Source organism: Salminus brasiliensis, chromosome 1 (genome assembly GCF_030463535.1).
Source record: "Salminus brasiliensis chromosome 1, fSalBra1.hap2, whole genome shotgun sequence".
NCBI lineage: Eukaryota > Metazoa > Chordata > Actinopteri > Characiformes > Bryconidae > Salminus > Salminus brasiliensis.
The window spans coordinates 28,807,199-28,833,656 of NC_132878.1; the positions used below are offsets into that span (position 1 = coordinate 28,807,199).

Below are 26,458 nucleotides of genomic sequence, written 5' to 3' on the forward strand. Positions count from 1 at the left end.
CGAGTTACTGTAGGAAATGTCATTTTCCAAGAAAAAGCATGACCATCCCAAAAATCATTTTCGCTTTAGAGTCTGATAATGACCTACAGGTTTTAAGCTCAGTTCAGTTCCATTATTCCTCCAGATGTGGGGAATTTGCAGCACATTGACAATGTTAATCTCTGAAAAGTCATTTTAGAGATTTTGTTTGTTTGATACATTATTGTTTTCTATTTTTGTCTACAAACCTAAAACATAGCTTAACTACAGATACATAAAAATAAAAATTCTTCTTGGTGACTGATTCTGAAATGTATTACACTTAAGTCACACACACACACACTTTCAGGGTTTTACTAGATTTATTATTCCTGAATCGTCTGTCCTCTGGGGGGGGGGGGGGGAGATAAGCATACAAAAGTGTGATCACAGTACAAAGAATTTCATAATAAAGAGAGTGACAGAGAAAAGGGGAAAAACTGAGAATGAGACAGGGAAGGGAGAGAGACTGGGGTGGGGACAGAGAGAGGCAAGAAAGAGAGAGGCAGAGAGAGAGGCAAGAAAGAGAGAGGCAGAGAGAGAGAGAGAGAGAGAGAGAGAGAGACACACTGGGGTGGGGACAGAGAGAGGGAGGGGGGGCAGAGAGAGGTGAGAGAATAAGACAGGGGAGAAAGGGGGGGGGGGGTTGAGAAAGATATTCCTATATTATGAAGAGTACGACAGATTCTCTCCACACACACACACACACACACACACACACACACACACACACACACACACACACACACACACACACACACACACACACACACACACACACACAGCAGCGTTTAACAGAAAGTCAAACAACGGAATAATAATCATGATTATAATCAGTTAAAAAATACAAAATACACACTGCATTGACAGCAGTGAAACATGCAGTTCATCCACCGGGGAGAGACAGAGAGAGAGACAGAGAGAAAGAAAAATGTGTAAGATCCAGAAACCGAGTTTGTGCTGAAGGTAAAACTATAAAATCGTTATTTATAAAATCCCGCTGAAGTTTGCGATGTTTCAGAGCGTTTCCTGCAGCGTCCAGAAAAAACATTCCCCATACGTCACCCAAGTGTTCCGCTGACATTTTGCATATGAGCTTTAGGGCCAAAATCAGGCCTGACCGCGTCCATCGTGGAGTCCAAAAGGTCAAAAGTCAGTTAAAAAATAAACAAACAAAACGGCTGCATAAACTTCAGATATATCAGAGAGAGAGAGAGAGAGAGAGAGAGAGAGAGAGAGAGAGAATAAAAAATAAGGAGTGAAAGAAAGACCAAGAGAGAACATTCTTGAAAGAGACTAAAAAGAGCAAGAAACAGTAAAAGATGAGAAGAGAAGAGAAAAATGAAAGAGACTGAAGATGGAGGAATGAAACAAAATATTTAAAATAATAATGGAGAAAGAAAAAAAAAAAAAAAAAAAAAAAAAAAACTAAACAAAAACAAACACCACACAGCCGGAGGGGAGGGTGGCCTTCGCTTCCTCACAGTGATGACACACGTGAAGGGTGAGGGGTCTTTGCTATGGTAACAGCAGGGAGCTGCTGCTGCGGTCAAGTTTTTTGCCTTTAGAGAGAGCAGCGACCTGCTTCAACAGCTCTCTGTTCTTAGCCTGAAACAAACAGGAAACATACGTCAACAATAAACACACACGAAAACCGCCAACTCTGTCCAACTTCATCAATTGTCCCGCTGGATTGGTTGCGGACACTGAATCTGCCACCCATTCTCAAGGCCCGGCAGTCAAAAAGACAGGAATCGCAATCACTGCATGGGCACGCATCAGTCGTCACGCTGGTATCCAAATTTTACCAGAACGCTCTGTGGTTTTCAGCCTGCCTCAAAAATCTTGCTACATTGTGAGACATGTATGCATGTCTAGTGCTGATATTCAGAATCAGATCAGTGTTAAGTCATACTGACTGAGCCACAAATTAAATCTTCACTGAGGAAAGCAAGCATTAGTGGGTGTAAAGGTTTCTGACCTGCTGCTGCTCCATGGCCTCTTTGTGCGCTTTCTCCAGGTTGTTCATCTTTGAACGCATGTTGGACTCCTGATACTGAAAATCAGCCTTCAGCTCCGTCAGCTAAACACACATACAGAGTGTAAAAGAAAGTTTTACAAGATCAACTGCCAACCTCTATATCCCTTAAAATGTAAGACTTTTTGTTACTGTGCCTTTAAGACTGATGTGTCAAGAAGCTCTGTTTTGATTGGTTGCTCTGTACTGTATTGTTCCGCATTCAAAAAGCAACCTGGGTTGAAACGTTTATTTAAAAAGCAACCCACAGCAGCACATCAGGTTTACCGAGCTTTGTTTATGAACCAGGATATATATATATAAATAAATTAGCACTTCATCTGGTCTGCTAAGCTACAGGCTAACAGTTTATGTTCAGTGTTACTGAGATAAATGAATATGCTTTCTAGAGACTCAAACATCATTAGTGATTAAAGAAAGAATTCATGTTTTTTTTTTGCTTTAAACATGACTTTGATCACAAGCAGCCGATTAGAAATCTGTGCCCTTCTTTACTTTACAATAGGAAATGCTAGGCCAACTGTTCTAGCAAACACTGGACTTCCACTGTGAGTAATCTCTGTAAACGTTTGCATCTCAAAACAATCCAGATCTTCATTTGTTTGGCATTTTGATGTGGTTCAGAACACATGATATACTTTAGTCAAACTTCTCTACAGAGCTAAATGGTGGGGCAGCCATTTAGCTTAACCATGCCAATTTCAACTTGAAGATTAAGCCCCTCATTTATAGTCATTACACAGCAGTATGGTGCATTTTAACTTTACACAATTTAACCCATCCGTGGCAATGAACGCACACTCCTGCAGCTTTCAATTACACGGCTCTTTAAAGTAAAACTACATTACATCAACAAAAGTGACTGCAAAGCAAACCTCAGCAGCGCCACCTGCTGTTCAGTCTTTACTCATCAATCCAGAGGTCTTGAACAGTGTTGCTGAGATTTGGTGGCCGTTCAGAGTGTGGGTGTGTGTATGTCCAAGTACCTTCCTGTCCTTCTCAAGAATGGTCTGGTCCCTCTGCTGCAGCAGACGCTTCAGTGACATCACTTCCTCTTTTAGCTGACTGATCAGGATAAAATTATCGGTTCCGCCAGAGTCCATCGACTGAGCAACAGAACTACTAGAGTTGACCCAGAGAGAGAAAGAGAGGAGGGTTACTTTGCTTAAAGAGCCGATATCCCGAGTACACCCTCCCGCTCTCGTTCAGGTGTGCATACCTGTCTCCGTTGGACGGTTTGAGCTCTAGTTTAGGTTTCTTCTTTGGAGTTTCCTTCTGGATTGAGGAGGATTTATGGCTGTGGAGAAGAACACAGCATCACCACGACAACCACGACAACACAACCACACCCAATGGTGTTATGACCGCAACATCAGTATCAGCAGCGTGTTTATAAATGAAGAGCTCACCTCTGATCCCACAGACGCTGCTCCGGCTCAGGACTCAGACTGCCACTCAGCCTGCCACACACACACACACACACACACACACACACACACACACACACACACACACACACACAGAGAGACACACAATCAGCACTGCCCTAACTCTGCTAGTGTATTGGTCATCCTCCTCCTTCTTCTTCTAACAAACATTAACACTGATCCAGAACAGGTGGATGAGAACTGCAGTGAAGAACCTGTGCATATGAAAATGGTTCAGAGAGAGAGAAACTTACTTGTGGTGTGAGCTGCTGTGTCTGTGATGATGTCGATGCTCTTTGTCACTTAGCGATGATGCGTTGGAGTGGGAGGAGCCGAGGCCTTTCCTCTGTTCTTTAGTTTTCTGTAGAACGCGCCGATACGACAGAGTGCAGAGCCAACACAGCAGCTTACCGTCCACCTGAAACATTTATTTCTGAGCTATTACGCTATAATAGCAGCGTATGTGCACCCATTACGTTCAGCATGCACTTGCAAACACCATCTTACAGCCATTTAACATTTATTCATAAGTTTCTACTCTAAAATGCTCTAAAAGCTCAAGTTCAACTAAAACAGTCTCAGAAGTTAACACTACAACACAAGCTTTGTTATTAAACTATAATACCAGCTTATGTTCAACTAAAACATTTATTCATGTGTCAGTACATCCCCTAAAATAATAACTAATTCGTCATTTTTTTAAGAAACAACAGATCCAGACCACCCCCCCTCCCAAACCCTGCCCTGAACGTTGAGGCTTAAAGCCGGAGTAAAACTGCTCTAATGGTCAGCTGCTTTGTCATTACACTAAACTGCCCAAACAGACAGAGGCAGACCACAAACTGAACTGGATGTGTGCGCGTATTGTTCCTGGCTTGTTGAAATCATGCATCTCAAATGTAAGAATATTTTATTTTATATATTTCAACTGAATATGTATAACTTAATAATTCATTCATATACAATTAATTTCTATTGATCCATTCATAATGAAATATTGACAACGTAACTGACAACTGCAAGATTCACATTATATAAAAAAATCAAAAAATGACAAACTGACAAAGGGTTTGGATATGTTTGCAGAACAGCAACAATAAGTGTTACCTTTCTGCGTCCCTCCTCCTTCCTGTCGAAGGCACACTGTTGTTTGCACTGTTCGCAGGTTTGAGGTGGGCCATACTTCTTCTCAGAGTTGGTACAGCGCTGACACTTCGTCCCGATAAACGCAGCGATAATGTTACAGTACTGACAAGGCTTCGGCTGCCGAACACACACACACACAAACAACTTAACTACAAAATCCTCATTACAAACTGCTAACTCTCAGATACACAAACTCGTCCCAGCATTTTTCTCACTCATACACACTTACTGTTCCGAACTGTTTGACGTTTTGTGCACATTTCTTGCAGATGGTGTTGGTTTTGCTGAAACAGAATAACAAAAAAAGTAGCTACTATTACTACTGTAAGCATTGTCTGATGCAACCACTGTTTCAAACACAACAAGTATCTATGTTTAAAAAAAAAAAAATTATCTACAAATGTATACTGAAAGTTGTATAGCACAGCACAACTCTTCTCTTTGTGTATCTCAGCTAAGAAAGCCAGGGTCAGGGCTCAGGGTCAAGTAAAATTTGGCTTTGCATGGTATTGTAGGAACTGCAACGATTTACGAGCATCACTATGATAATGGTGGCCTTGCCTCCTTATTAAGAAGCTTTTGTTACCTCTCCTGCTGAAACTCGGTCCTGCAGTAGGTGCATTTAACAATGGGATGGGCAATTCGGCACTCCTGCAGGAACAGTCAACACACAGAACAGGCGATTTAGCTTTTATCATGGTGTAAACACATTCTCTGACCACTAAAACCATTTAACTTCCCTCAAAGCCGAAAACAACCTAGACCTCTTCAAACCACAACCGAAAACTTTCTAAACTCCATGAGCCCCACAAACTACAACCTTTTAAACCACTCAAAGCTTACAATCTAAAACCCCATTTTAACCCATTGAGCCCCAAAACCCCACTATAACCCCTCAAACCCTAAAACCCGTTATAACCCATAACCTAAACCATTTTAAACACCTTGAACACTAAAGCCCATACCTTAAACCCCACACCTTAAATCCCTTTGAAGCTTTGAAACCCATAACCCTGCAGGCTGTGGAGCTCATGGAGTTTTCTGATTAAGGTTCGAGAGGCTTAAAAGGTTTTAGGGTGTGGTTTAAAAACCTTTTAAGCCCCTCGAACCTCAATCAAAAAACTCCAGGAGCATCCACAGCCTACAACCTTTTAAACCACTCAAAGCTTACAATCTAAAACCTTTCAAACTTGAACTGCACACCCTAAAATCCCATTATAAAAGCCTGAAGCCTAAAAACATTATAACCATTAAAACCCTTTCAAAGCCCTCAAAGCCCACGTCCTAAACCCTTTCAAAGCCCACGTCCTAAACCCTTTCAAAGCCCACGTCCTAAACCCTTTCAAAGCCCTCAAAGCCCACGTCCTAAACCCTTTCAAAGCCCGCAAAGCCCACGTCCTAAACCCTTTCAAAAGCCCTTTAACCCTAAAATCCCATTATAAACCCTGAAGCCTAAAAACATTATAACCATTAAAACCTTTTAAAAGCCCTCGAACCCCACGTCCTAAACCCTTCCAAAGCCCTCGAACCACCACGTCCTAAACCCTTCCAAAGCCCTCGAACCACCACGTCCTAAACCCTTCCAAAGCCCTCGAACCACCACGTCCTAAACCCTTCCAAAGCCCTCGAACCACCACGTCCTAAACCCTTCCAAAGCCCTCGAACCACCACGTCCTAAACCCTTCCAAAGCCCTCGAACCACCACGTCCTAAACCCTTCCAAAGCCCTCGAACCCCATGTCCTAAACCCTTCCAAAGCCCTTTAACCCTAAAATCCCATTATAAAACCCTGAAGCCTAAAAACATAACCATTAAAACCTTTTAAAAGCCCTCGAACCACCACGTCCTAAACCCTTCCAAAGCCCTCGAACCCCACGTCCTAAACCCTTCCAAAGCCCTCGAACCCCACGTTCCTAAACCCTTCCAAAGCCCTCGAACCCCACGTTCCTAAACCCTTCCAAAGCCCTCGAACCCCACGTTCCTAAACCCTTCCAAAGCCCTCGAACCCCACGGTCCTAAACCCTTCCAAAGCCCTCGAACCCCACGTTCTAAACCCTTCCAAAGCCCTCGAACCCCACGTTCCTAAACCCTTCCAAAGCCCTCGAACCCCACGTTCCTAAACCCTTCCAAAGCCCTCGAACCCCACGTTCCTAAACCCTTCCAAAGCCCTCGAACCCCACACCCTAAACCCTTTTAAAGCCCTCGAACCCCACACCCTAAACCCTTTCAAAGCCCGCAAAGCCCACGTCCTAAACCCCATCAAAGCCCGCAAAGCCCACGTCCTAAACCCTTTTAAAGCCCTCGAACCCTAAAATCCTATTATAAACCCCTGAAGCTTAAAAACATTATAACCATAAAACCTTTTAAAAGCCCTCGAACCCCACATTCTAAACCCTTCCAAAGCCCACGAACCCCACGTCCTAAACCCTTTTAAAGCCCTCGAACCCCACGTCCTAAACCCTTCCAAAGCCCTCGAACCCCACGTCCTAAACCCTTTTAAAGCCCTCGAACCCCACGCCCTAAACCCTTTTAAAGCCCTCGAACCCCACGCCCTTAAACCTTTTAAAGCCCTCGAACCCTAAAATCCCATTATAAAACCCTGAAGCCTAAAAACATAACCATTAAAACCTTTTAAAAGCCCTCGAACTCCACGTCCTAAACCCTTTTAAAGCCCTCGAACCTCACACCCTAAACCCTTTTAAAAGCCTGCAATCCCCACGCCCTTTAACCCTTAAATCCCATTATAAAACCCTGAAGCCTAAAAACATAACCATTAAAACCTTTTAAAAGCCCTCAAACCCCACACCCTAAACCCTTCCAAAGCCCTCGAACCACCACGTCCTAAACCCTTCCAAAGCCCTCGAACCACCACGTCCTAAACCCTTCCAAAGCCCTCGAACCCCACGTCCTAAACCCTTCCAAAGCCCTCGAACCCCACGTCCTAAACCCTTCCAAAGCCCTCGAACCCCACGTCCTAAACCCTTCCAAAGCCCTCGAACCCCACGTCCTAAACCCTTTTAAAGCCCTCGAACCCCACGTCCTAAACCCTTCCAAAGCATTCGAACCCCACGTCCTAAACCCTTCCAAAGCATTCGAACCCCACGTCCTAAACCCTTCCAAAGCCCTCGAACCCCACACCCTAAACCCTTTCAAAGCCCGCGTCCTAAACCCCATTAAAGCCCGCAAAGCCCACGTCCTAAACCCTTTTAAAGCCCTCGAACCCTAAAATCCCATTATAAACCCCTGAAGCTTAAAAACATTATAACCATAAACCCTTTCCAAAGCCCTCGAACCCCACGTCCTAAACCCTTTTAAAAGCCCTCAAACCCCACGTCCTAAACCCTTTTAAAAGCCCTCAAACCCCACGTCCTAAACCCTTTTAAAAGCCCTCAAACCCCACGTCCTAAACCCTTTTAAAGCCCTCAAACCCCACGTCTTAAACCCTTTTAAAGCCCTCGAACCCCACGTCTTAAACCCTTTTAAAGCCCTCGAACCCTAAAATCCCATTATAAAACCCTGAAGCCTAAAAACATAACCATTAAAACCTTTTAAAAGCCCTCGAACTCCACGTCCTAAACCCTTTTAAAGCCCTCGAACCTCACACCCTAAACCCTTTTAAAAGCCTGCATTCCCCACGCCCTTTAACCCTAAAATCCCATTATAAAACCCTGAAGCCTAAAAACATAACCATTAAACCCTTTCAAAAGCCCTCAAACCCCACACCCTAAACCCTTTCAAAGCCCTCAAACCCCACAACCTTTAAAAGCCCTCAAACCCCACGCCCTAAACCCTTCCAAAGCCCTCGAACCCCACGTCCTAAACCCTTCCAAAGCCCTCGAACCCCACGTCCTAAACCCTTCCAAAGCCCTCGAACCCCACGTCCTAAACCCTTCCAAAGCCCTCGAACCCCACGTCCTAAACCCTTCCAAAGCCCTCGAACCCCACGTCCTAAACCCTTTTAAAGCCCTCGAACCCCACGTCCTAAACCCTTTTAAAGCCCTCGAACCCCACGTCCTAAACCCTTCCAAAGCATTCGAACCCCACGTCCTAAACCCTTCCAAAGCATTCGAACCCCACGTCCTAAACCCTTCCAAAGCCCTCGAACCCCACACCCTAAACCCTTTCAAAGCCCGCGTCCTAAACCCCATTAAAGCCCGCAAAGCCCACGTCCTAAACCCTTTTAAAGCCCTCGAACCCTAAAATCCCATTATAAACCCCTGAAGCTTAAAAACATTATAACCATAAACCCTTTCCAAAGCCCTCGAACCCCACGTCCTAAACCCTTTTAAAAGCCCTCAAACCCCACGTCCTAAACCCTTTTAAAAGCCCTCAAACCCCACGTCCTAAACCCTTTTAAAAGCCCTCAAACCCCACGTCCTAAACCCTTTTAAAAGCCCTCAAACCCCACGTCCTAAACCCTTTTAAAAGCCCTCAAACCCCACGTCCTAAACCCTTTTAAAAGCCCTCAAACCCCACGTCCTAAACCCTTTTAAAAGCCCTCAAACCCCACGTCTTAAACCCTTTTAAAGCCCTCGAACCCCACGTCTTAAACCCTTTTAAAGCCCTCGAACCCTAAAATCCCATTATAAAACCCTGAAGCCTAAAAACATAACCATTAAAACCTTTTAAAAGCCCTCGAACTCCACGTCCTAAACCCTTTTAAACCCCTCGAACCTCACACCCTAAACCCTTTTAAAAGCCTGCAATCCCCACGCCCTTTAACCCTTAAATCCCATTATAAAACCCTGAAGCCTAAAAACATAACCATTAAAACCTTTTAAAAGCCCTCAAACCCCACACCCTAAACCCTTCCAAAGCCCTCGAACCACCACGTCCTAAACCCTTCCAAAGCCCTCGAACCACCACGTCCTAAACCCTTCCAAAGCCCTCGAACCCCACGTCCTAAACCCTTCCAAAGCCCTCGAACCCCACGTCCTAAACCCTTCCAAAGCCCTCGAACCCCACGTCCTAAACCCTTCCAAAGCCCTCGAACCCCACGTCCTAAACCCTTCCAAAGCCCTCGAACCCCACGTCCTAAACCCTTTTAAAGCCCTCGAACCCCACGTCCTAAACCCTTCCAAAGCATTCGAACCCCACGTCCTAAACCCTTCCAAAGCATTCGAACCCCACGTCCTAAACCCTTCCAAAGCCCTCGAACCCCACACCCTAAACCCTTTCAAAGCCCGCGTCCTAAACCCCATTAAAGCCCGCAAAGCCCACGTCCTAAACCCTTTTAAAGCCCTCGAACCCTAAAATCCCATTATAAACCCCTGAAGCTTAAAAACATTATAACCATAAACCCTTTCCAAAGCCCTCGAACCCCACGTCCTAAACCCTTTTAAAAGCCCTCAAACCCCACGTCCTAAACCCTTTTAAAAGCCCTCAAACCCCACGTCCTAAACCCTTTTAAAGCCCTCAAACCCCACGTCTTAAACCCTTTTAAAGCCCTCGAACCCCACGTCTTAAACCCTTTTAAAGCCCTCGAACCCTAAAATCCCATTATAAAACCCTGAAGCCTAAAAACATAACCATTAAAACCTTTTAAAAGCCCTCGAACTCCACGTCCTAAACCCTTTTAAAGCCCTCGAACCTCACACCCTAAACCCTTTTAAAAGCCTGCATTCCCCACGCCCTTTAACCCTAAAATCCCATTATAAAACCCTGAAGCCTAAAAACATAACCATTAAACCCTTTCAAAAGCCCTCAAACCCCACACCCTAAACCCTTTCAAAGCCCTCAAACCCCACAACCTTTAAAAGCCCTCAAACCCCACGCCCTAAACCCTTCCAAAGCCCTCGAACCCCACGTCCTAAACCCTTCCAAAGCCCTCGAACCCCACGTCCTAAACCCTTCCAAAGCCCTCGAACCCCACGTCCTAAACCCTTCCAAAGCCCTCGAACCCCACGTCCTAAACCCTTCCAAAGCCCTCGAACCCCACGTCCTAAACCCTTTTAAAGCCCTCGAACCCCACGTCCTAAACCCTTTTAAAGCCCTCGAACCCCACGTCCTAAACCCTTCCAAAGCATTCGAACCCCACGTCCTAAACCCTTCCAAAGCATTCGAACCCCACGTCCTAAACCCTTCCAAAGCCCTCGAACCCCACACCCTAAACCCTTTCAAAGCCCGCGTCCTAAACCCCATTAAAGCCCGCAAAGCCCACGTCCTAAACCCTTTTAAAGCCCTCGAACCCTAAAATCCCATTATAAACCCCTGAAGCTTAAAAACATTATAACCATAAACCCTTTCCAAAGCCCTCGAACCCCACGTCCTAAACCCTTTTAAAAGCCCTCAAACCCCACGTCCTAAACCCTTTTAAAAGCCCTCAAACCCCACGTCCTAAACCCTTTTAAAAGCCCTCAAACCCCACGTCCTAAACCCTTTTAAAAGCCCTCAAACCCCACGCCCTTTAACCCTAAAATCCCATTATAAAACCCTGAAGCCTAAAAACATAACCATTAAACCCTTTCAAAAGCCCTCAAACCCCACACCCTAAACCCTTTCAAAGCCCTCAAACCCCACAACCTTTAAAAGCCCTCAAACCCCACGCCCTAAACCCTTCCAAAGCCCTCGAACCCCACGTCCTAAACCCTTCCAAAGCCCTCGAACCCCACGTCCTAAACCCTTCCAAAGCCCTCGAACCCCACGTCCTAAACCCTTCCAAAGCCCTCGAACCCCACGTCCTAAACCCTTCCAAAGCCCTCGAACCCCACGTCCTAAACCCTTTTAAAGCCCTCGAACCCCACGTCCTAAACCCTTTTAAAGCCCTCGAACCCCACGTCCTAAACCCTTCCAAAGCATTCGAACCCCACGTCCTAAACCCTTCCAAAGCATTCGAACCCCACGTCCCAAACCCTTCCAAAGCCCTCGAACCCCACACCCTAAACCCTTTCAAAGCCCGCGTCCTAAACCCCATTAAAGCCCGCAAAGCCCACGTCCTAAACCCTTTTAAAGCCCTCGAACCCTAAAATCCCATTATAAACCCCTGAAGCTTAAAAACATTATAACCATAAACCCTTTCCAAAGCCCTCGAACCCCACGTCCTAAACCCTTTTAAAAGCCCTCAAACCCCACGTCCTAAACCCTTTTAAAAGCCCTCAAACCCCACGTCCTAAACCCTTTTAAAAGCCCTCAAACCCCACGTCCTAAACCCTTTTAAAAGCCCTCAAACCCCACGTCCTAAACCCTTTTAAAAGCCCTCAAACCCCACGTCTTAAACCCTTTTAAAGCCCTCGAACCCCACGTCTTAAACCCTTTTAAAGCCCTCGAACCCTAAAATCCCATTATAAAACCCTGAAGCCTAAAAACATAACCATTAAAACCTTTTAAAAGCCCTCGAACTCCACGTCCTAAACCCTTTTAAACCCCTCGAACCTCACACCCTAAACCCTTTTAAAAGCCTGCATTCCCCACGCCCTTTAACCCTAAAATCCCATTATAAAACCCTGAAGCCTAAAAACATAACCATTAAACCCTTTCAAAAGCCCTCAAACCCCACACCCTAAACCCTTTCAAAGCCCTCAAACCCCACAACCTTTAAAAGCCCTCAATCCCGACACAATTATAACATGATGCACATACACACAGAACCACCCAACAAGGCAGTTTAAACACACCTACAATAATTCCCCACCACCACTACTACTACTACTTACATGTACAACTAAATTAGGCCCAAATCTCTCGCTCAGTCACATCACTCACACACGTTTATATACTCTCTCTCTTCTCCCCCACCTTGCAGAGTTGTTGTCCCTGGGAAAGCTCCTCGAAAGGGAACCGCTGGTTACATTTGGTGCACGCGTACAGAGCGGGGGTGGCCATGGCGGACACACAGCGATACACACACTAATAAACACAGAGAACCGAGAACCAACACACAAACAAACAATCACTCCCTCACTCACACACTCAGCCACTCACTCAGACGGATAAAACACACTCTCCGTACACACACTGCTCTCGCTCAGGGTTAGTGTGTGATCCGCTCCGGCTCTCCGATCCGAACCGGAACTGACCCGGGCCACAAAGGAAAGAGGTGCAAGCCAATCAGAAGGGAGCCGCGGGGGGCGGAGCCTCGGGATTTGAATGGCCGACACCAATCAGGATCGTCTATTTAAATCACCCCGCCCAGTTTCGATGACGTTGCGCGGACGTAACCGGGTCGGCTGCGTGCGTGATGACGTGGAGGCCGAGAACAACAGGAAGGCCTGAACAGAGAAACAGAGCCGGAGATTTAGTCTTCAGTTCTCCCCAGACAAACACAACGGACAGGACCTGACAGACTTCTCCATCCACCAACACAATACACCACTTTACGGACGTCATCAGTCAACACAACAAACACACTTTACAGATTTCTTCATCAGTCAACACAACAAACACACTTTACAGATTTCTTCATCAATCAACACAACAAACACACTTTACAGATTTCTTCATCAATCAACACAACAAACACACGACTTTACAGCTTTAAAAAACCTACAATCAGTAATGAAAACAGTAAACACACATTTTATAGTCTGTAATAAACACGAGAAACACTGCTTTACAATTGAACAGGTCATAATCAGTAATAAACACAATAAACAATAAATCACATGACTTTACAGCTATACAGAGTTTGTAAAGAGGAACTCATTGAGCTGAACACGACAAACTATTCATGAGGTTTTTGTCAGATTTTATCATTGATTTAAGAGGTGCTGTTAAAACAGTAATTTGACCTTAAGTTTCAAGGTCTCAAGTCTTTTGGTCTCTCCCCATTCATAGAAATAAGAGTCTGGTGGAGAAATAGGAAATAACTGGTTCAGCTCAGCCTTGTCATATGTCAACCCATCAGTGGATGCTTCTCAACCTGTCAGGTTGTGAGGTTGGAACTAACCGTTACATAAAACACTGTATAAACACAGTACCAAGAGCTTGAGCTTTATACTAGGCCAAAAATGTCAAAACTATGGTTGACTCACACAATTATTCGCAATAACAATTATTTAAACAGCCAATGAAGTGGTAGCAGTGCAATGCAGAAAATCATGGGGATACAGTATACAAAACAGTATTGGGACATCTGCTCATTCATTCTTCTAAAATCAAGCGTATTAAAAAGGGCTTATCCTGCTTTTGTTGGTGTAACTGCTTCTTCTTTCCAGTAGTTTGTAGCATGAAAGTATACCTGGATGTAGGGCAACCTTAATAGCAAACATACCAATTTACCAAGACAAGTGTATTAGTAAATATGTGTTTAACTATGGGTTAATGTTTTGTTACCTCACAACCTGGAATTAAAATACATTTTTTCAGAACATGTATACAACTTTGAACTTTGATTTTAAAGTCCTCGAACAAAGACGATAAAATAACACAAACCCCCATAAATTCAGTTCTTTGCAGCAATTACAGCTGCAAGATGCTTTGAAGAAGTCTCTATGAGCTTGCCACATCTTGCCACTGGGATGTATGGTCATTACTCAAGGCAAAACTCCTTCAAGTTAGATGGTTTCCGCTGGTGAACAGCGAGTTTTAAGTCTGACCACAGATTCTCAAGTGGATTAAAGTCTGATAAAGAGTAGCGGCTGGAGTGTATGGCTTATCGTGGTCGTATGGACAGTCTCTGCTACCCAAGCAGCTGTCTGCAGCTTCTTCAGGTTTACCTTTGTTCTCTGTGCTGCCTCTCTGCCTTTATTAATGCCCTTCTTGCCCGGTTTATTAGGGTGCCATCTTCTTTCCATTTGATGATAATGGATTTGATGGTGCTCCAGAGGATCATCAGAGATTTTTTAGAACCCAACCCTGCCTGGAACATCTCTACAACTTTGTCCCTGACTCATTTGGAGACCTTCTTGGTCTTCAAGGTGTTGTTTGGTGAATGGTGTCACCTCTTAGAAAAGGTGTGCATATACTGACAGGTCATGTAACACTCAGCTTGCACACAGATGGACTTCCTTTCACTAAGTATGTGACTTCTGAAGGTAACTGGTTGCACCAAAACTATTAAACTCTTTCTTAGCAAAGGGGGTAAATACATATGCACATGCCACTTTTCAGTTGTTTATTTCTACAAATTTGAGATATATATATATATATATATAAAATTTATTAATTTATTTTTTCTTTCCTAATTTCACTTCACTTAGACTATTTTGTGCAGACACACAAGATACATTAAAAACATTTAAATACAGGTTGTAATGTAACAAAATAAGTAAACAGCCAAGGCACTGCAATTTTCCACCTCAAAGTACATTACATGCCTGTCTTTATGTTGACGCTCTTTTTGTCATCAGGGTCACAACCATGACCCTGACCACAGACCATGGAGACGTGGACATCCTAGATCTTTATGAAAATTAGGTTTTCCATGTAGCCAGTTTCTACCACATGAAACTTTAAACAGATTATATTTAGCGTAATTAATTCTCCACACTCCTCATGTAGTGTGCTACTTTTAATAAGCCATTTTTTTCTTGAGTGATTTCTGGACGTCTGTTTCACTGGATATGATGTTGATAGAGACGTAGAAAGTGCTATGATCAACCTCTCTATAACAATATCTGGAAAAGAAATCACATTGATTGGACTGAATGTGTAATTCCTAGACTTACAATTACCATTCCTAAATGGTAAGTGCCAAGGCCACAGAAAAGGCCCACAATCTTCCAAACTACAGATCTGTATTCACTCACTGACACAGTCACTACCTTTACATGCTTATTTGATGCTGGTTCTTTTTTTCCCTTGATAATTCAATTCATCATCCATCTGACCATCCAATAACTCCATTCACATCCAATAAGGACTCGCTATAATAGGAAAAATAGGAAGAGGTCAGGCTCCTCTTTCAGTGTGATACTTGTGTTCTCATGTGAACAGATTTTTAGAACTGCTATAATGCAGATATTTTTCTTTCTATGCACAAATACCTGGATACATGAAAAGGGGAAACAAACAAACAAACAAAAAATAACCCCAAAAAACAAAACACACACACAGATGAACAAGTAAGATTGTTTACTCAGGCTACATAGGAATGTTAATAAGACATCAGCATTAAATCATAACATTATTAGTGTGTCTAAAGAGCCCTTCATACCTGCAGTGTTTAGTTCAGTTTTAAATTTTAGGTTTAACTAAAATCTCTGCATATAGTTTTATTTCTTTCCTTTTTCAGTTCTGAAACCAAACACTACTGCAAAACTACATTACATGATGCATAGCATTATGACCCAAGCTGGTCAGCGATGTTCCATCAGGAATTAAACACGCGTGCGGACACACACACGCACTTCTTTGGATCAGGGCCGTTAGATTTGTGTAACATTTACTGTTACACAAAGTGCTCATCAGAAGCAGAGAGGCGGAGCAAATTAGCAATATTATGAAGAGACTGCACAGGTAATTACCATGTCAGTATTCTGCCCCTGATTGGCTTCAAGTATGTAAATATGCTCCTTCTTAAAATGTAGGAATGCTAAGATATTAATAACTTTGCTGTTAAGCTTGCATTTAAGTGTTTATTTTGTGTTAGTATTCCCTTACACACTGCTCATTTATATACGCAAATCTAACACATTCATATTCACTGGTTTGGTCGTGTGTTTCCTCTCAGTGCTGTCTGTGAGTGTTTCTCACTACACCGAGACAAATACATAAAGCTAAAACTGACATGACTGATAATAAAAGCCCTATTATCTGTATTAGTGTGAGACTAGAGCAGTAATAATGCCGAAAGAGTATTTTATCATAGCGTTGCAGATCAATGCTCACTCTAGAGTTCAGTACAGCTGATCTGAGGGCAGGGTTAGAGTAGTGATACAGAGAGAGACTGTGACACAGAGACTGTGTCAAATCGTGTGTCTTTGCTGCAGTTCATTGTGCTCTCAACCAATCAGACAAAGGTTTGTACAGGTGTGATGGAGCGTGTGGGTGACCCTGCCCTCTCGGAGGATGCTGAGGCTCGATTGGCTACTTCGCGTTGAAGCTCCTCCACCCGCTTCTGAAGCTCAGCCCTTTTGGCTAACAGTTCTTTATACCTCTGGTGCACTGGCTCCTAAAACAAACACACACCAACAATGTCAGTGCTGCTGAACCAGAGCTCTACAACTGTGTGATGTTTAGTGTGTGTACACATGTACCTGTGGCCTCATGCGAGGGTTCCAGCGGATGTAGTATGAAACCCAGAGCTGCAGGTGTCTGATGGAGACTGATGGCAGCAAAACGTGGGCTGGGTAATGGACATACAGGGGGTTAACAAACTCCTCCAGCTGACTGTTCACCAACGACCATAGAGATACAGTTTGCTTCATCAGCTCCTACACACACACACACACACACACACACACACACACACACACACACAAAGTGCATCACACAACTAGAAACAGCAGCATCATCTTGAAGCCTGAGTGCCATTCTAATAAAAAAAACATGCATTACTAGTATTCTACATTAGCTTCTGGGCTAATTTGCAACGTATAAGCTACCGTTTTCAGTTATGTACATTAGGTGGCTACATTAGCCTTGTATTCCCAGAGCTAATTTGCAGGGAATAACCTTCTAGTACTTATTAGCTACATTAGCCTTGTAACTCCAGTGCTGACTGATGAGCTAACTGATGAACTTTAATTACTAAGCACCATAGCAATCCTTTGAATATGATAACCACCTACCAGCACCACAGCAATTCTGTTTGACCCAACCAATAATCTTGTTAATCTCTGTAAATCATCACCAAATGAACCTAATTCATTAAAATAATAAACAGAAATCTACATCTTAAACTTTTCAGCATTACTATATACTTTGTATAATAAACACATTCCACGTCTGTGTCATCCTGTGCCATCTCACAAAACTAACCCTAGGATCTATAACTCTGTTATCGGTTAGTGCTACTATAGCCAAATATATTATGGCTCTTAGAGGGGGCATTGTATGTTAGCAGTGCTTTTACAGTAAGACACACAGACACACACTGACTTCTTTGACTCTTTGCTGTTCGCTGTTACACAGGAAGGTTCCAAATAAACAGCTGTAGAGGTGATCCAGCAGCGTGATCAGGAAGTATTCATTAAACTCGAATGCTGCAGGGAACTGCGCATGCATGCGCAAACACACACACACACACACACACACACACACACACACACACACACACGTTATTGTGAAACAGCTTTTAATTATTATTATTATTATTATTATTATAATTATTATTATTTCACAGAGCAATGCTGTTGCTATAGTAACTGACCTGTTGTGTCATCTGCCACACACAGTCGATGAACTGCAGGAAGATGGGCGAGCGATCCGCATCTGTGTGATTCTGATCACCATGACCGACCCTCTACAACACACATACACAAGCACTGTGAGGAAAAGCATCCGCACAACATGATACTGCCCACCACCAGACTTTATTGGTGGGCTGGCATTTGTGGAGGAAATAAGCAGTGTTGGTTTTGTGATAGCATTGTAAACATGGCCAAATGCTCCATTTTTGTCTGTTGGGTCATTCTGTTACTTTCTCCAGACGTACTCTGGTGTGTTTTTACTTAATGGCTGCTTTCAAACCACTCCCTAATACAGCTGCGCTTCAAAGCTCTTGATAGTGTTGTGTGCATTTTTTTATTTAATGTCTTTTGTAAATAACCCAAAAGCAGGTAAAATAAAAAACCAAACTGATGCAATTTTATTTTAAGCACTGAAAGTATTGAACATTACAGGGAGGAACTGTGTGCCAAATTGCAGTATTGAAAAACTATTAAACACTGTGTGTATAGTGCAGTTACAGTGAATTGTACCTGTTGGAAACGGTGTCCGAAGCTGATCCACTCTTTCTCTATCAGTTTCTGGAAGCCTATAATGGTTCTGTAGTGCGAATCCAGCATGATGAGGCTGAGCGAAGTAAGCTGGGCCGTTCGGTCCCAGCCATCGCTACAGTGGACGACAACAGACGTCTTACCGGACTCCACTTTATCAGCTATCCTTAATGCACCAGCCAGGATCAGCTACACACACACACAAACACAAACACACACACACAGACAGAGAGAGAGAGAGAGAGAATATCATCACTACCCTAAATCTGCTCTAGGTAAACCTTATACAATGAGTCAAAGTTTGCTTCCTTAGTTTTACACTGAATCTACAAGGCTAATGTAGTAATAGAAGCTTATATCCCACCAATTAGCACTGGAGCTACCTGCATGCCTAAATCATTACACACTTGTTTTAAACTAAAGCTGGCTGCTGAATTTACAGTTCCACTTTAAATGGGCAAATTTAAAAGTCCTCCCGGTGCCCGAATCTAACTTTTCTTTTTAACTTTTTAAGTTGGAACAGCAGATTCAAGTAAGAAACCGGTGAAGAAGCTGCAAATTCATTACCTTGATGTGTTCCAGCCAGTGGGTGGACTCTAGATTGGACAGCCAATGAGATTCCTCAATGTTGGGGTAGACTACCTCCTTCAGTTTCCGCAGCGACTCACGCATGACGTGTATGTTGTGAATGTCCAGAAACACTAGCTCAGCGTTTTGATAGGCGTCTTCACTCTCACAACCACCGCCCTTCATCTAAACCACACAGACACACTATATCATTAAAATGTTCCCCCTGCTTGTTCTTCTTCATAATGGACACTTTTCCATTAAAACTCTGATTTGAAAGAATATATTGTTTTACTTCAGTTGGAGTCACAGTGGTTGGTGCAACATAGTGGGTAGTAACCCAGGGTTCAATTACCCAAACTGAAAAACACACTAAGCTACACCAACATAAGTTCTTTTATGTTTTTATGTAAACATAAAAGAAACAAACATTCTCCTACAAGAGAAGGAGAACACACCAGGTGTCTGTGTGTGCATTTAATAGCCTTAATAATGACCTTATTAGCAGCGGCATTGACACTAGGTCTAGCATCAAAGATGAATATTTTGTGTGACTGAGCGTTAGCATCCATGATGGCCTGCAGCAGCTTCTCGTCCTCTTTACAGCGTTTACCGCTAACGCCGCTCATTGGCTGACTGCACCTCACCACTGCCGCCTGGCTCTCTGGGTGAAGCCACGACAACACCTACACAATGCATGGAGTGGAGACACCACAGAAAGAAAGAGAAAAAGTAACTTAAACACAAACTAAACACAAGTATGCATCAGTTCAGGGATGTAATTATTGTTGGGATAAGACATTATAAATGCACAACACGTTCAGGACGTCATAGTGGAATTTTGCCTGATGCATTCAGACTAATTTCTTAAAGCATATAGAACATCTCAAGCTAACATTCTAGCCACAAGCTAATGTGTTAGCACCAAGATAATGCGTTAGCCACAAGCAAATGCACTAGATTCAAGCTAATTTGCTAGCTTTGAGATGTACTATTTGTCCACATGCACTCAACTACTTTATGTTGCAACCAACCCTAAAAAGGTGTGCAAACACACACAGTTTTAGTCCCCGTAGAGAAGTACTGCCAATAGAATGAGACTCAAAAAAAAACATGCCTAATGCCAGGAGAGGTATAAAGCTTCCCAGCATTGAAACGGTGTTCTCTGGAATGACGGATGCTGCTCCATCCAATACTTTTGGGAGGGGATGAGGTGGGGTGGTGATCATCCAACATCTTGACCCCTCTAACACTCTTGCTGCTGAATGCCATCAAATCCTAACAACAATGCTCCAAAATCTATCAGAAGGCCTTCCCTGAACAGTAGAGACAGTCACTCCAACAAAACCAGTATAAACTCTTTAATACTCTTGATTTAACAAGAAAGAACGAATGCTGATACAGCACATGGAGATACAGGACTAGCATACTGATCTATTCCTTAGCTCTGGACCCAAACCAACTTCTCTCCCCTCCCAGTCTTTTGCCTTATCTCCGGTCAGAACTACTTTTAAATGTCAGGTGGAAAACCTGCTGTGAATTCATTGTCACCACAGTTGTGGTCTATCAGTCATGACCAAAAACGTTCCGGCTTAGAGGCCTGGCGCTCTGAAATGTTGACGTCTATGACTTAGTATCATGTGGCATCATGTATCATGTATCATATGGCAGTATCATGGCAGTAAATGTGGCAGTATCAGTCAGGTCTGATTAAGTCAGGTCTCAAAATCAGACTGTTCGGGTTTCGCTTCCATGCTCATGCAGGTCTCTAATTCACACAATGGTTTATTTGGGAGGAAATCTTCTTAATCTATCCTACTACATGATGTAAACATAGGCATACACTCCTGATCATGTTACTGACCGGAATGCGTCCTTTCGCCCTGAAGGCGGCGACCCTGCGCAGTTCATCATCAGTGATGGTTACCGGGACGACCAGAGAAGCAGGATATGAGTCACAAAGCTCATAATGATCATTCACCTTCGATATCCTCCAGCTTTCATTGGGCAAGCCCTGCATACACACACACATACAAACAAATAAAAGAACATACTCTTTATGGGTTAAAGTGGTAAATCAGGCAGGTCATGTCATTTTATTCAATAAATAAAAGCTAAAATCTAAAGTTGTGCTCCAAATAGTTTTCTTCCCTGAACGTTTCAAATTAAACATTATTTAAGAGGCAAATTAGATAGTGTGTAAAGCAATAAAGTAAAGCAAATTTTTGTTATTATCATTATTATTATTATTATTATTATATTATTATTATTTATACCCAGTTATCATTTCAGCTCAGTTCGGTCACTGCATAAACAAATCTTTCAGTATCTTTCAGACCCCGGATTCATGTGCGTTGTGGGCGATCTGATTATAAGTGGCCACCACTGACTACAAGTGTGCATGGAGTGAATTTCTGATCCGCACAGTCAAACTAGTCACCCACAAGCCGCTGACTTCATATTTCTCATGTTTTTATCCATTCTAGACGTGTTGCATTATTTGTTGGAGTGGAACATCAGGTGTCCGATTCTTCTCCCAATTCTTCAGTCCTTTCCAGTCCTCCCACTAGCCAGGACTTCCTCAGACATTGCTACCACCGCTGGGAATGTGAACGCTAGCATAAGCTTCTTTGAAGCTCCACTATATCTTTTTGAACTGCCATCACCACATCCTTTTCTTGCTCTTTGGTGATCCCTCACACATCATTCTTTCATTGTGTACAGACAAAGCCTGAGCTTGATTTTGCTGAGAGAACTGGAGGTAAACAACAACTTCACTGTGTGCGTGGGATGTGCAGAGGTGCCAAAAACATTTTGTGTTTCGTGACAGATTTTGTCTATGACCAACACAATGTACAATGTGCAGCCTTTGGGAAAACAGGTTGAGAAATCAGCTCGCTACACTGCTCAACCTGTGAGACAAGTGAGCAAAATTCAGAAATCCATCCATTCATCTGACTGCTCACTCAAATCTCGTTTGACCGATCCTGAAATGTTGGCGATCAAATCATAAAACATGCTAAAAATCGCAGTGAATGTCTGGCTTAACACAACACCACTGGAGGTCAACACATTAACTGCTAATTCTGTAACGTGTTTAGGGGGGAAGAGAGATAGGGCCTAGATTAGAGGTGTTTAAATGGCTATAGCTGAAATTGTACAGGGCTGAAGAAATACCATTTTAAAAGTTTTTTCTTTAACAACTACTTTATTGCAAATCCATGATGTGAGTATCAGCAGTAAGGCATAATGTAGAGTAACATATATTCAAACTGTACCTGTCTCCTGTACTCAGCCAGGGGATCATACACCTTCCACCCGTTCTCCGGAAACACCTGATTATACTCAAATGCAAAGAGAGACTAGAGACAGAGAGAGACAGAGACAGAGAAAGTGAGTAGTTCAGTAAATATAGGGAAAGATTTTTTAATGTACACACACTCACACACTCACCAGGTTGTTGGAAACGGGGAAGGCAAATTTGGTCAGCACCTCAAACACAGATTTCTTTAATGAATCATCTGGCTGCTTATGCACAAACCGCAAATTCCTCATATCCTACAGGAAACACACAGAAAAAAAAGAAAAGAAAATACCTGTCAGACTTTTAATTAAGACAAAATCACTTCTACATAAGCTACTCACAAAAGGTTAGGGATGTTTGGCTTTTGGGTGAAATTTCAGGATTAACCTAAAGTGCACTGTTACCTTTACAGGTGAACTTAATGTTACTTAAATGTGAACTTAAAGGTGTTTGTCCATTGACCAATACCAATCCACCAATAAATTACCTGGTTCAATTGGAATTGGTATTTAAACAGTCTTCCTCATCATTTGACATCATGAAACAAAGATGACACCTAACAATTGATCAACAGTACCTCACCGTTGCGAGGCTTCAAACAGGATGTTTTGAAGACGGAAGTGGCCACTGAGCTTAGAGTGTCGCAGAGTGTCATCAGCAGGTTGCAACAGAGATACAGAGACTGGAAGAGTCACAGAAAGGCATAGAAATGGACGTCCTTTGGCCACGTTTCATTGTGAACAGTGCCGTGCAGAACCGGACTCAAGGCACATTTAAGGGAGGTGAGAGGCACCCAGGTGTCGTTGCTCAAGGGCAGATGACAAGTTATTGTCTCAATAAATTGTTTGAGATTAGAAAATCACCATTGCATACCTCCAATTTTTACATTTTCCATAAATCTCACCCAAAAGCCAAATATCACTAATATCCCTTTTGTGAGTAGTGTATTACATAAGTGATTCTGTTGGGGTATTTTAATTATTATAGTATTCTTAAATGTAAAGCCTTATGGTTGAATTCTTTAAAATATATACAATTATCATTACAGAACACAAAATGAATAGAATTAGAAAATAAGCATTTTAACAAAAATAACTCTTGCTCCTGTTTTATTGTCACTCACTTTGCAGACTAGGACATAGGAAACATCTCCACGGCTAGAGGCTCCACCAATCTTCTCCACTCTGCTGATTACTCCCAGGTGCAAATCCAGCACAACACCAGGGTCCTACATGCGCGCACACACACACACTTTTAAATCCGCAGTCACATCGGCTTCCTGTCATGGTGCCGACTTCCAAATAAAACAATGCAGAAATAACTGAGCAAAGAGCTAACTTGAGCTATCTACATTCCCTCCAAAATCAGAACCACTCACAATCGCTTGATTAAAACAAAAACAAACAAAAAAACATTAAATAAAAGTCTGGTGTGACTGCAGCTTAATGCAAATTAGTAGTAGTTACAGTGCCGACACAGTGCTAATGTGCATTACCCTGTTAATGCCTCTGAAGAACAGTCTGTAGTTGGTGACGGTCAGCGTTCCCCGCAGAGCTCCAAGAAACGGGCAGATGTACGTCACATCCTTGGCTATACACATGCACAAACATAGTACTAAGGTAAGAGGGACACATGCAGCAAAAAGGGACACTTCAATGTGATCTTACCTAAACAACGCTTTACTGTATTACTCTGTTTAGCTAAGTGGTTCTTCTTTCGGAGTTAAAACATCTAAAGGTTGGGGGTACATTTTAATTTGCCTGTGGGTGTGTTCAGTGTTTATCAGTTCAGTCTGCACTGTGAGAACAGACGACTGTTCCGCTCATACTTTTACTGTCGGGTTTAGGGCACTCCACACTTCTCACCCATGTCCTGCACCACCTCCCCCGGCAACAGTTCAACTTCATCCTTCCCTGAGTCTCTGAATGTCTGAAAGAGAGAGAGAAAGAGAGAGACAGAGAGAAAGGAAGAGAGATTGAGACAAAGAGACACAATGATAAACATAAATAGAGAGAGGGGGGTTAGGCACTGACTCAGTATGAACTTATTCCATGCATTAATGTGTGTGAGAAAAAATAAGAGACTACCTTGGCAGAAGGCTTTCCTTTCACCTGTGAAACACAGACACACACACACACTTAAGTTTCTAACAGAAATTCAACATACTAACATGATACTGTAATTATACTGTAAAATCAATGAGCTTGTGAAAAACACTATTATTAGCACTGTTGTAAATAAAACATTATTATAATTATTAATATTATACTATTATTAATAACATGATGATGATGATGATGATGATTCTGACCCGTAACTGGGGTGAAAGGTCACTGTTGGAGTTTTGCTCAGAAGACAGGGATGGGCCTTTGGTCTGAAAGGACCGATCTGACCGAGACGTGGAGGAGCTGCAACATAACATTTAATACACATTAATATACTATGTAATTAATACGTTATACATTAATACAGTACATAGTGGTGGGTTACTAGTGTTAAGACACCATGAATCAGGTATTATCAGGTGACAGATTACAGTGTGAAACGGGACACACGAGTGGAAAATCAGTGTAACCGAGACATGGTTTTATGTGAGAAAGGCTGCGAGCGAATGTAAGGACTGGTGTTTTCCATGAACTGTCCCGGCCCCTTGTCCAGATCTATGTCAGCCAAACACTACAACCAATTTAGAGGTAAGAAAAGTCACTGCACTTCAACCACAAATCACAGAAGAACAAGAGTTCTGCATTTTGAATGCCAGCACCTAATGGACGGTGCTTGACCAAGAACACTAGCTAGCTAACAAAACTAGCAAGGCACTAGTAACTAGTAAGGTTACGCTCTGATTTCAGGTTGACTTTACCACAGTGTTACTGTAACCGTGTTAACTGTGAGACACAGGCTCATCAGAAACGTCCTGCTGACGTGCTGCACAATTCAAGAAAGCAAGCTAATATAGATATCTACTTATTCCCAAAACACACTATTACATCCCTGACAGTGTAAATGCTCCAACGGTTATGTGACACACAAAAAATGAATGGCAACAACCCTTAACTGACAGTAAATGTCATGGCAGTTAGCTAGATAGATAGCTAAGCATATGAGCTAACTAAATAAAGATACTGGAGCTAAACGAGGTGGCAGTTAAACGTCCTAATGGTGCACCAGTTAAACGTAGCTAGCCAGTGGCTACTTGTTGTCATTACTACACTACAGGTACTACTGTAGTTAAACACTGCCTGGGTAAATGGTACTGCTAATAAACTGATTTGCTATGCTAAGTTACTTATGCTAACCACAGTGGAAACTCCCCACTATTTCGCTGTGGGTTATCCCAGTGTTAGCTAGCTAGCTGGCGGTTAGCTGCGTTTCCCATAGTGTAATTGGTTAGCCATGTTAGCCGTTAGCTCTACGGGCGGAATACCTGCAGAGTGAGTCCAGGCTGGGCTGCCTGGAGCCCGGAGACTCCCCGTTAGAGCCCGGGTCCATGAGAGCAGAGAGTCACCGAGTCCTGCAGAGGAACAGCGATTAAACCAGCATTTAGACACCGTCCTCCCCACACTCACAGCTACACCAGCGAAACCCACACACAGGAAGCTGCCATCTTTACCCACAGTTCACCTCTGTGTGTGTATGCGCGCGTGCGCCACAGTCTTCAGTATTTTATTAATTAAAACGCCACTTTTTTTTATGTAACTTTTTATGTGAATCTTACAATGGATGTAGCTAAAATGATATTAGTGAGGAGTAATGAATGTAATCTTGTAGTAGTTATCTTCATCTGTAATGAGCCTCGACACTGTAGGCAAGTGCTTTTAATTCTGGTTCTCAAAAATGACTCAATGACTTCCTTGAGTTTAAAATGAGTGGCTTACGTCGATAAAACCACTGGAAACGTAAAATCTGTAGTAGTAGTACTAGGAAAAACGTTGCCCAAAGTCTAGGCCAAATGCATACTTTTCATGTTACCGCTGGGCTCAGCAAGCTGCCACTGTTGAGCCCTTGAGCAAGACCCTTTACCCTCTCTGCTCCCCAGGCACCGCAGCAATGGCTGCCCACCGCTCCGGGCGTGTGTGTTCGATCACTAGTGTGTATGTATGAGTTCACTGCACTGATGGGCGGAAGCCAAATTCCATCTG

The 26,458-nt window shown here is 43.0% G+C and overlaps 2 protein-coding genes across 3 annotated transcripts; both read right to left on the minus strand.

Annotated features, from left to right (window-relative positions):
* Positions 1-330: 330 nt before the first annotated feature.
* Positions 331-12,733, minus strand: fam76b (family with sequence similarity 76 member B). Of its 2 annotated transcripts, none has more exons than XM_072676675.1 (10): positions 12,363-12,733; positions 5,216-5,280; positions 4,859-4,913; positions 4,591-4,746; positions 3,738-3,901; positions 3,466-3,516; positions 3,276-3,353; positions 3,043-3,175; positions 2,000-2,101; positions 331-1,626 (listed from the first exon to the last, which is right to left on the minus strand). In XM_072676675.1, the coding sequence occupies exons 1-10, from the start codon at positions 12,447-12,449 to the stop codon at positions 1,537-1,539; spliced, it is 981 nt and encodes a 326-aa protein (XP_072532776.1). In that variant the 5' UTR covers positions 12,450-12,733; the 3' UTR covers positions 331-1,536. The 2 variants fall into 2 exon arrangements, with proteins under 2 accessions (XP_072532776.1, XP_072532775.1); XM_072676674.1 differs by having other exon boundaries at positions 3,043-3,178; positions 12,363-12,727.
* A 2,890-nt stretch (positions 12,734-15,623) lies between these two features.
* mtmr2 (myotubularin related protein 2) lies at positions 15,624-25,929 on the minus strand. The gene is made up of 16 exons (XM_072676663.1): positions 25,744-25,929; positions 24,628-24,724; positions 24,404-24,427; positions 24,182-24,245; positions 23,812-23,906; positions 23,440-23,544; positions 22,466-22,570; positions 22,291-22,374; positions 20,877-21,026; positions 19,510-19,698; positions 19,013-19,198; positions 18,428-18,634; positions 17,878-17,970; positions 17,607-17,720; positions 16,763-16,939; positions 15,624-16,677 (listed from the first exon to the last, which is right to left on the minus strand). Exons 1-16 carry the CDS (start codon positions 25,806-25,808, stop codon positions 16,516-16,518), a joined length of 1,917 nt encoding a protein of 638 aa, XP_072532764.1. The 5' UTR covers positions 25,809-25,929; the 3' UTR covers positions 15,624-16,515.
* Positions 25,930-26,458: the final 529 nt, after the last annotated feature.

Coding starts and splice junctions, on each gene's coding strand:
- mtmr2 (XM_072676663.1), bottom strand. CDS start 25,808: ATGGACCCGGGCTCTAACGGGGAGTCTCCGGGCTCCAGGCAGCCCAGC. Junction 24,428..24,627: donor ACCTTTCACCCCAGTTACGG/GTCAGAATCATC, acceptor TGTGTTTCACAG/GTGAAAGGAAAGCCTTCTGC. Junction 24,246..24,403: donor AAGGAAAGCCTTCTGCCAAG/GTAGTCTCTTAT, acceptor TCTCTCTTTCAG/ACATTCAGAGACTCAGGGAA.
- fam76b (XM_072676674.1), bottom strand. CDS start 12,449: ATGGCCACCCCCGCTCTGTACGCGTGCACCAAATGTAACCAGCGGTTC. Junction 4,747..4,858: donor ACGTCAAACAGTTCGGAACA/GTAAGTGTGTAT, acceptor TGTGTTCGGCAG/CCGAAGCCTTGTCAGTACTG. Junction 3,354..3,465: donor CAGCGTCTGTGGGATCAGAG/GTGAGCTCTTCA, acceptor TCTTCTCCACAG/CCATAAATCCTCCTCAATCC.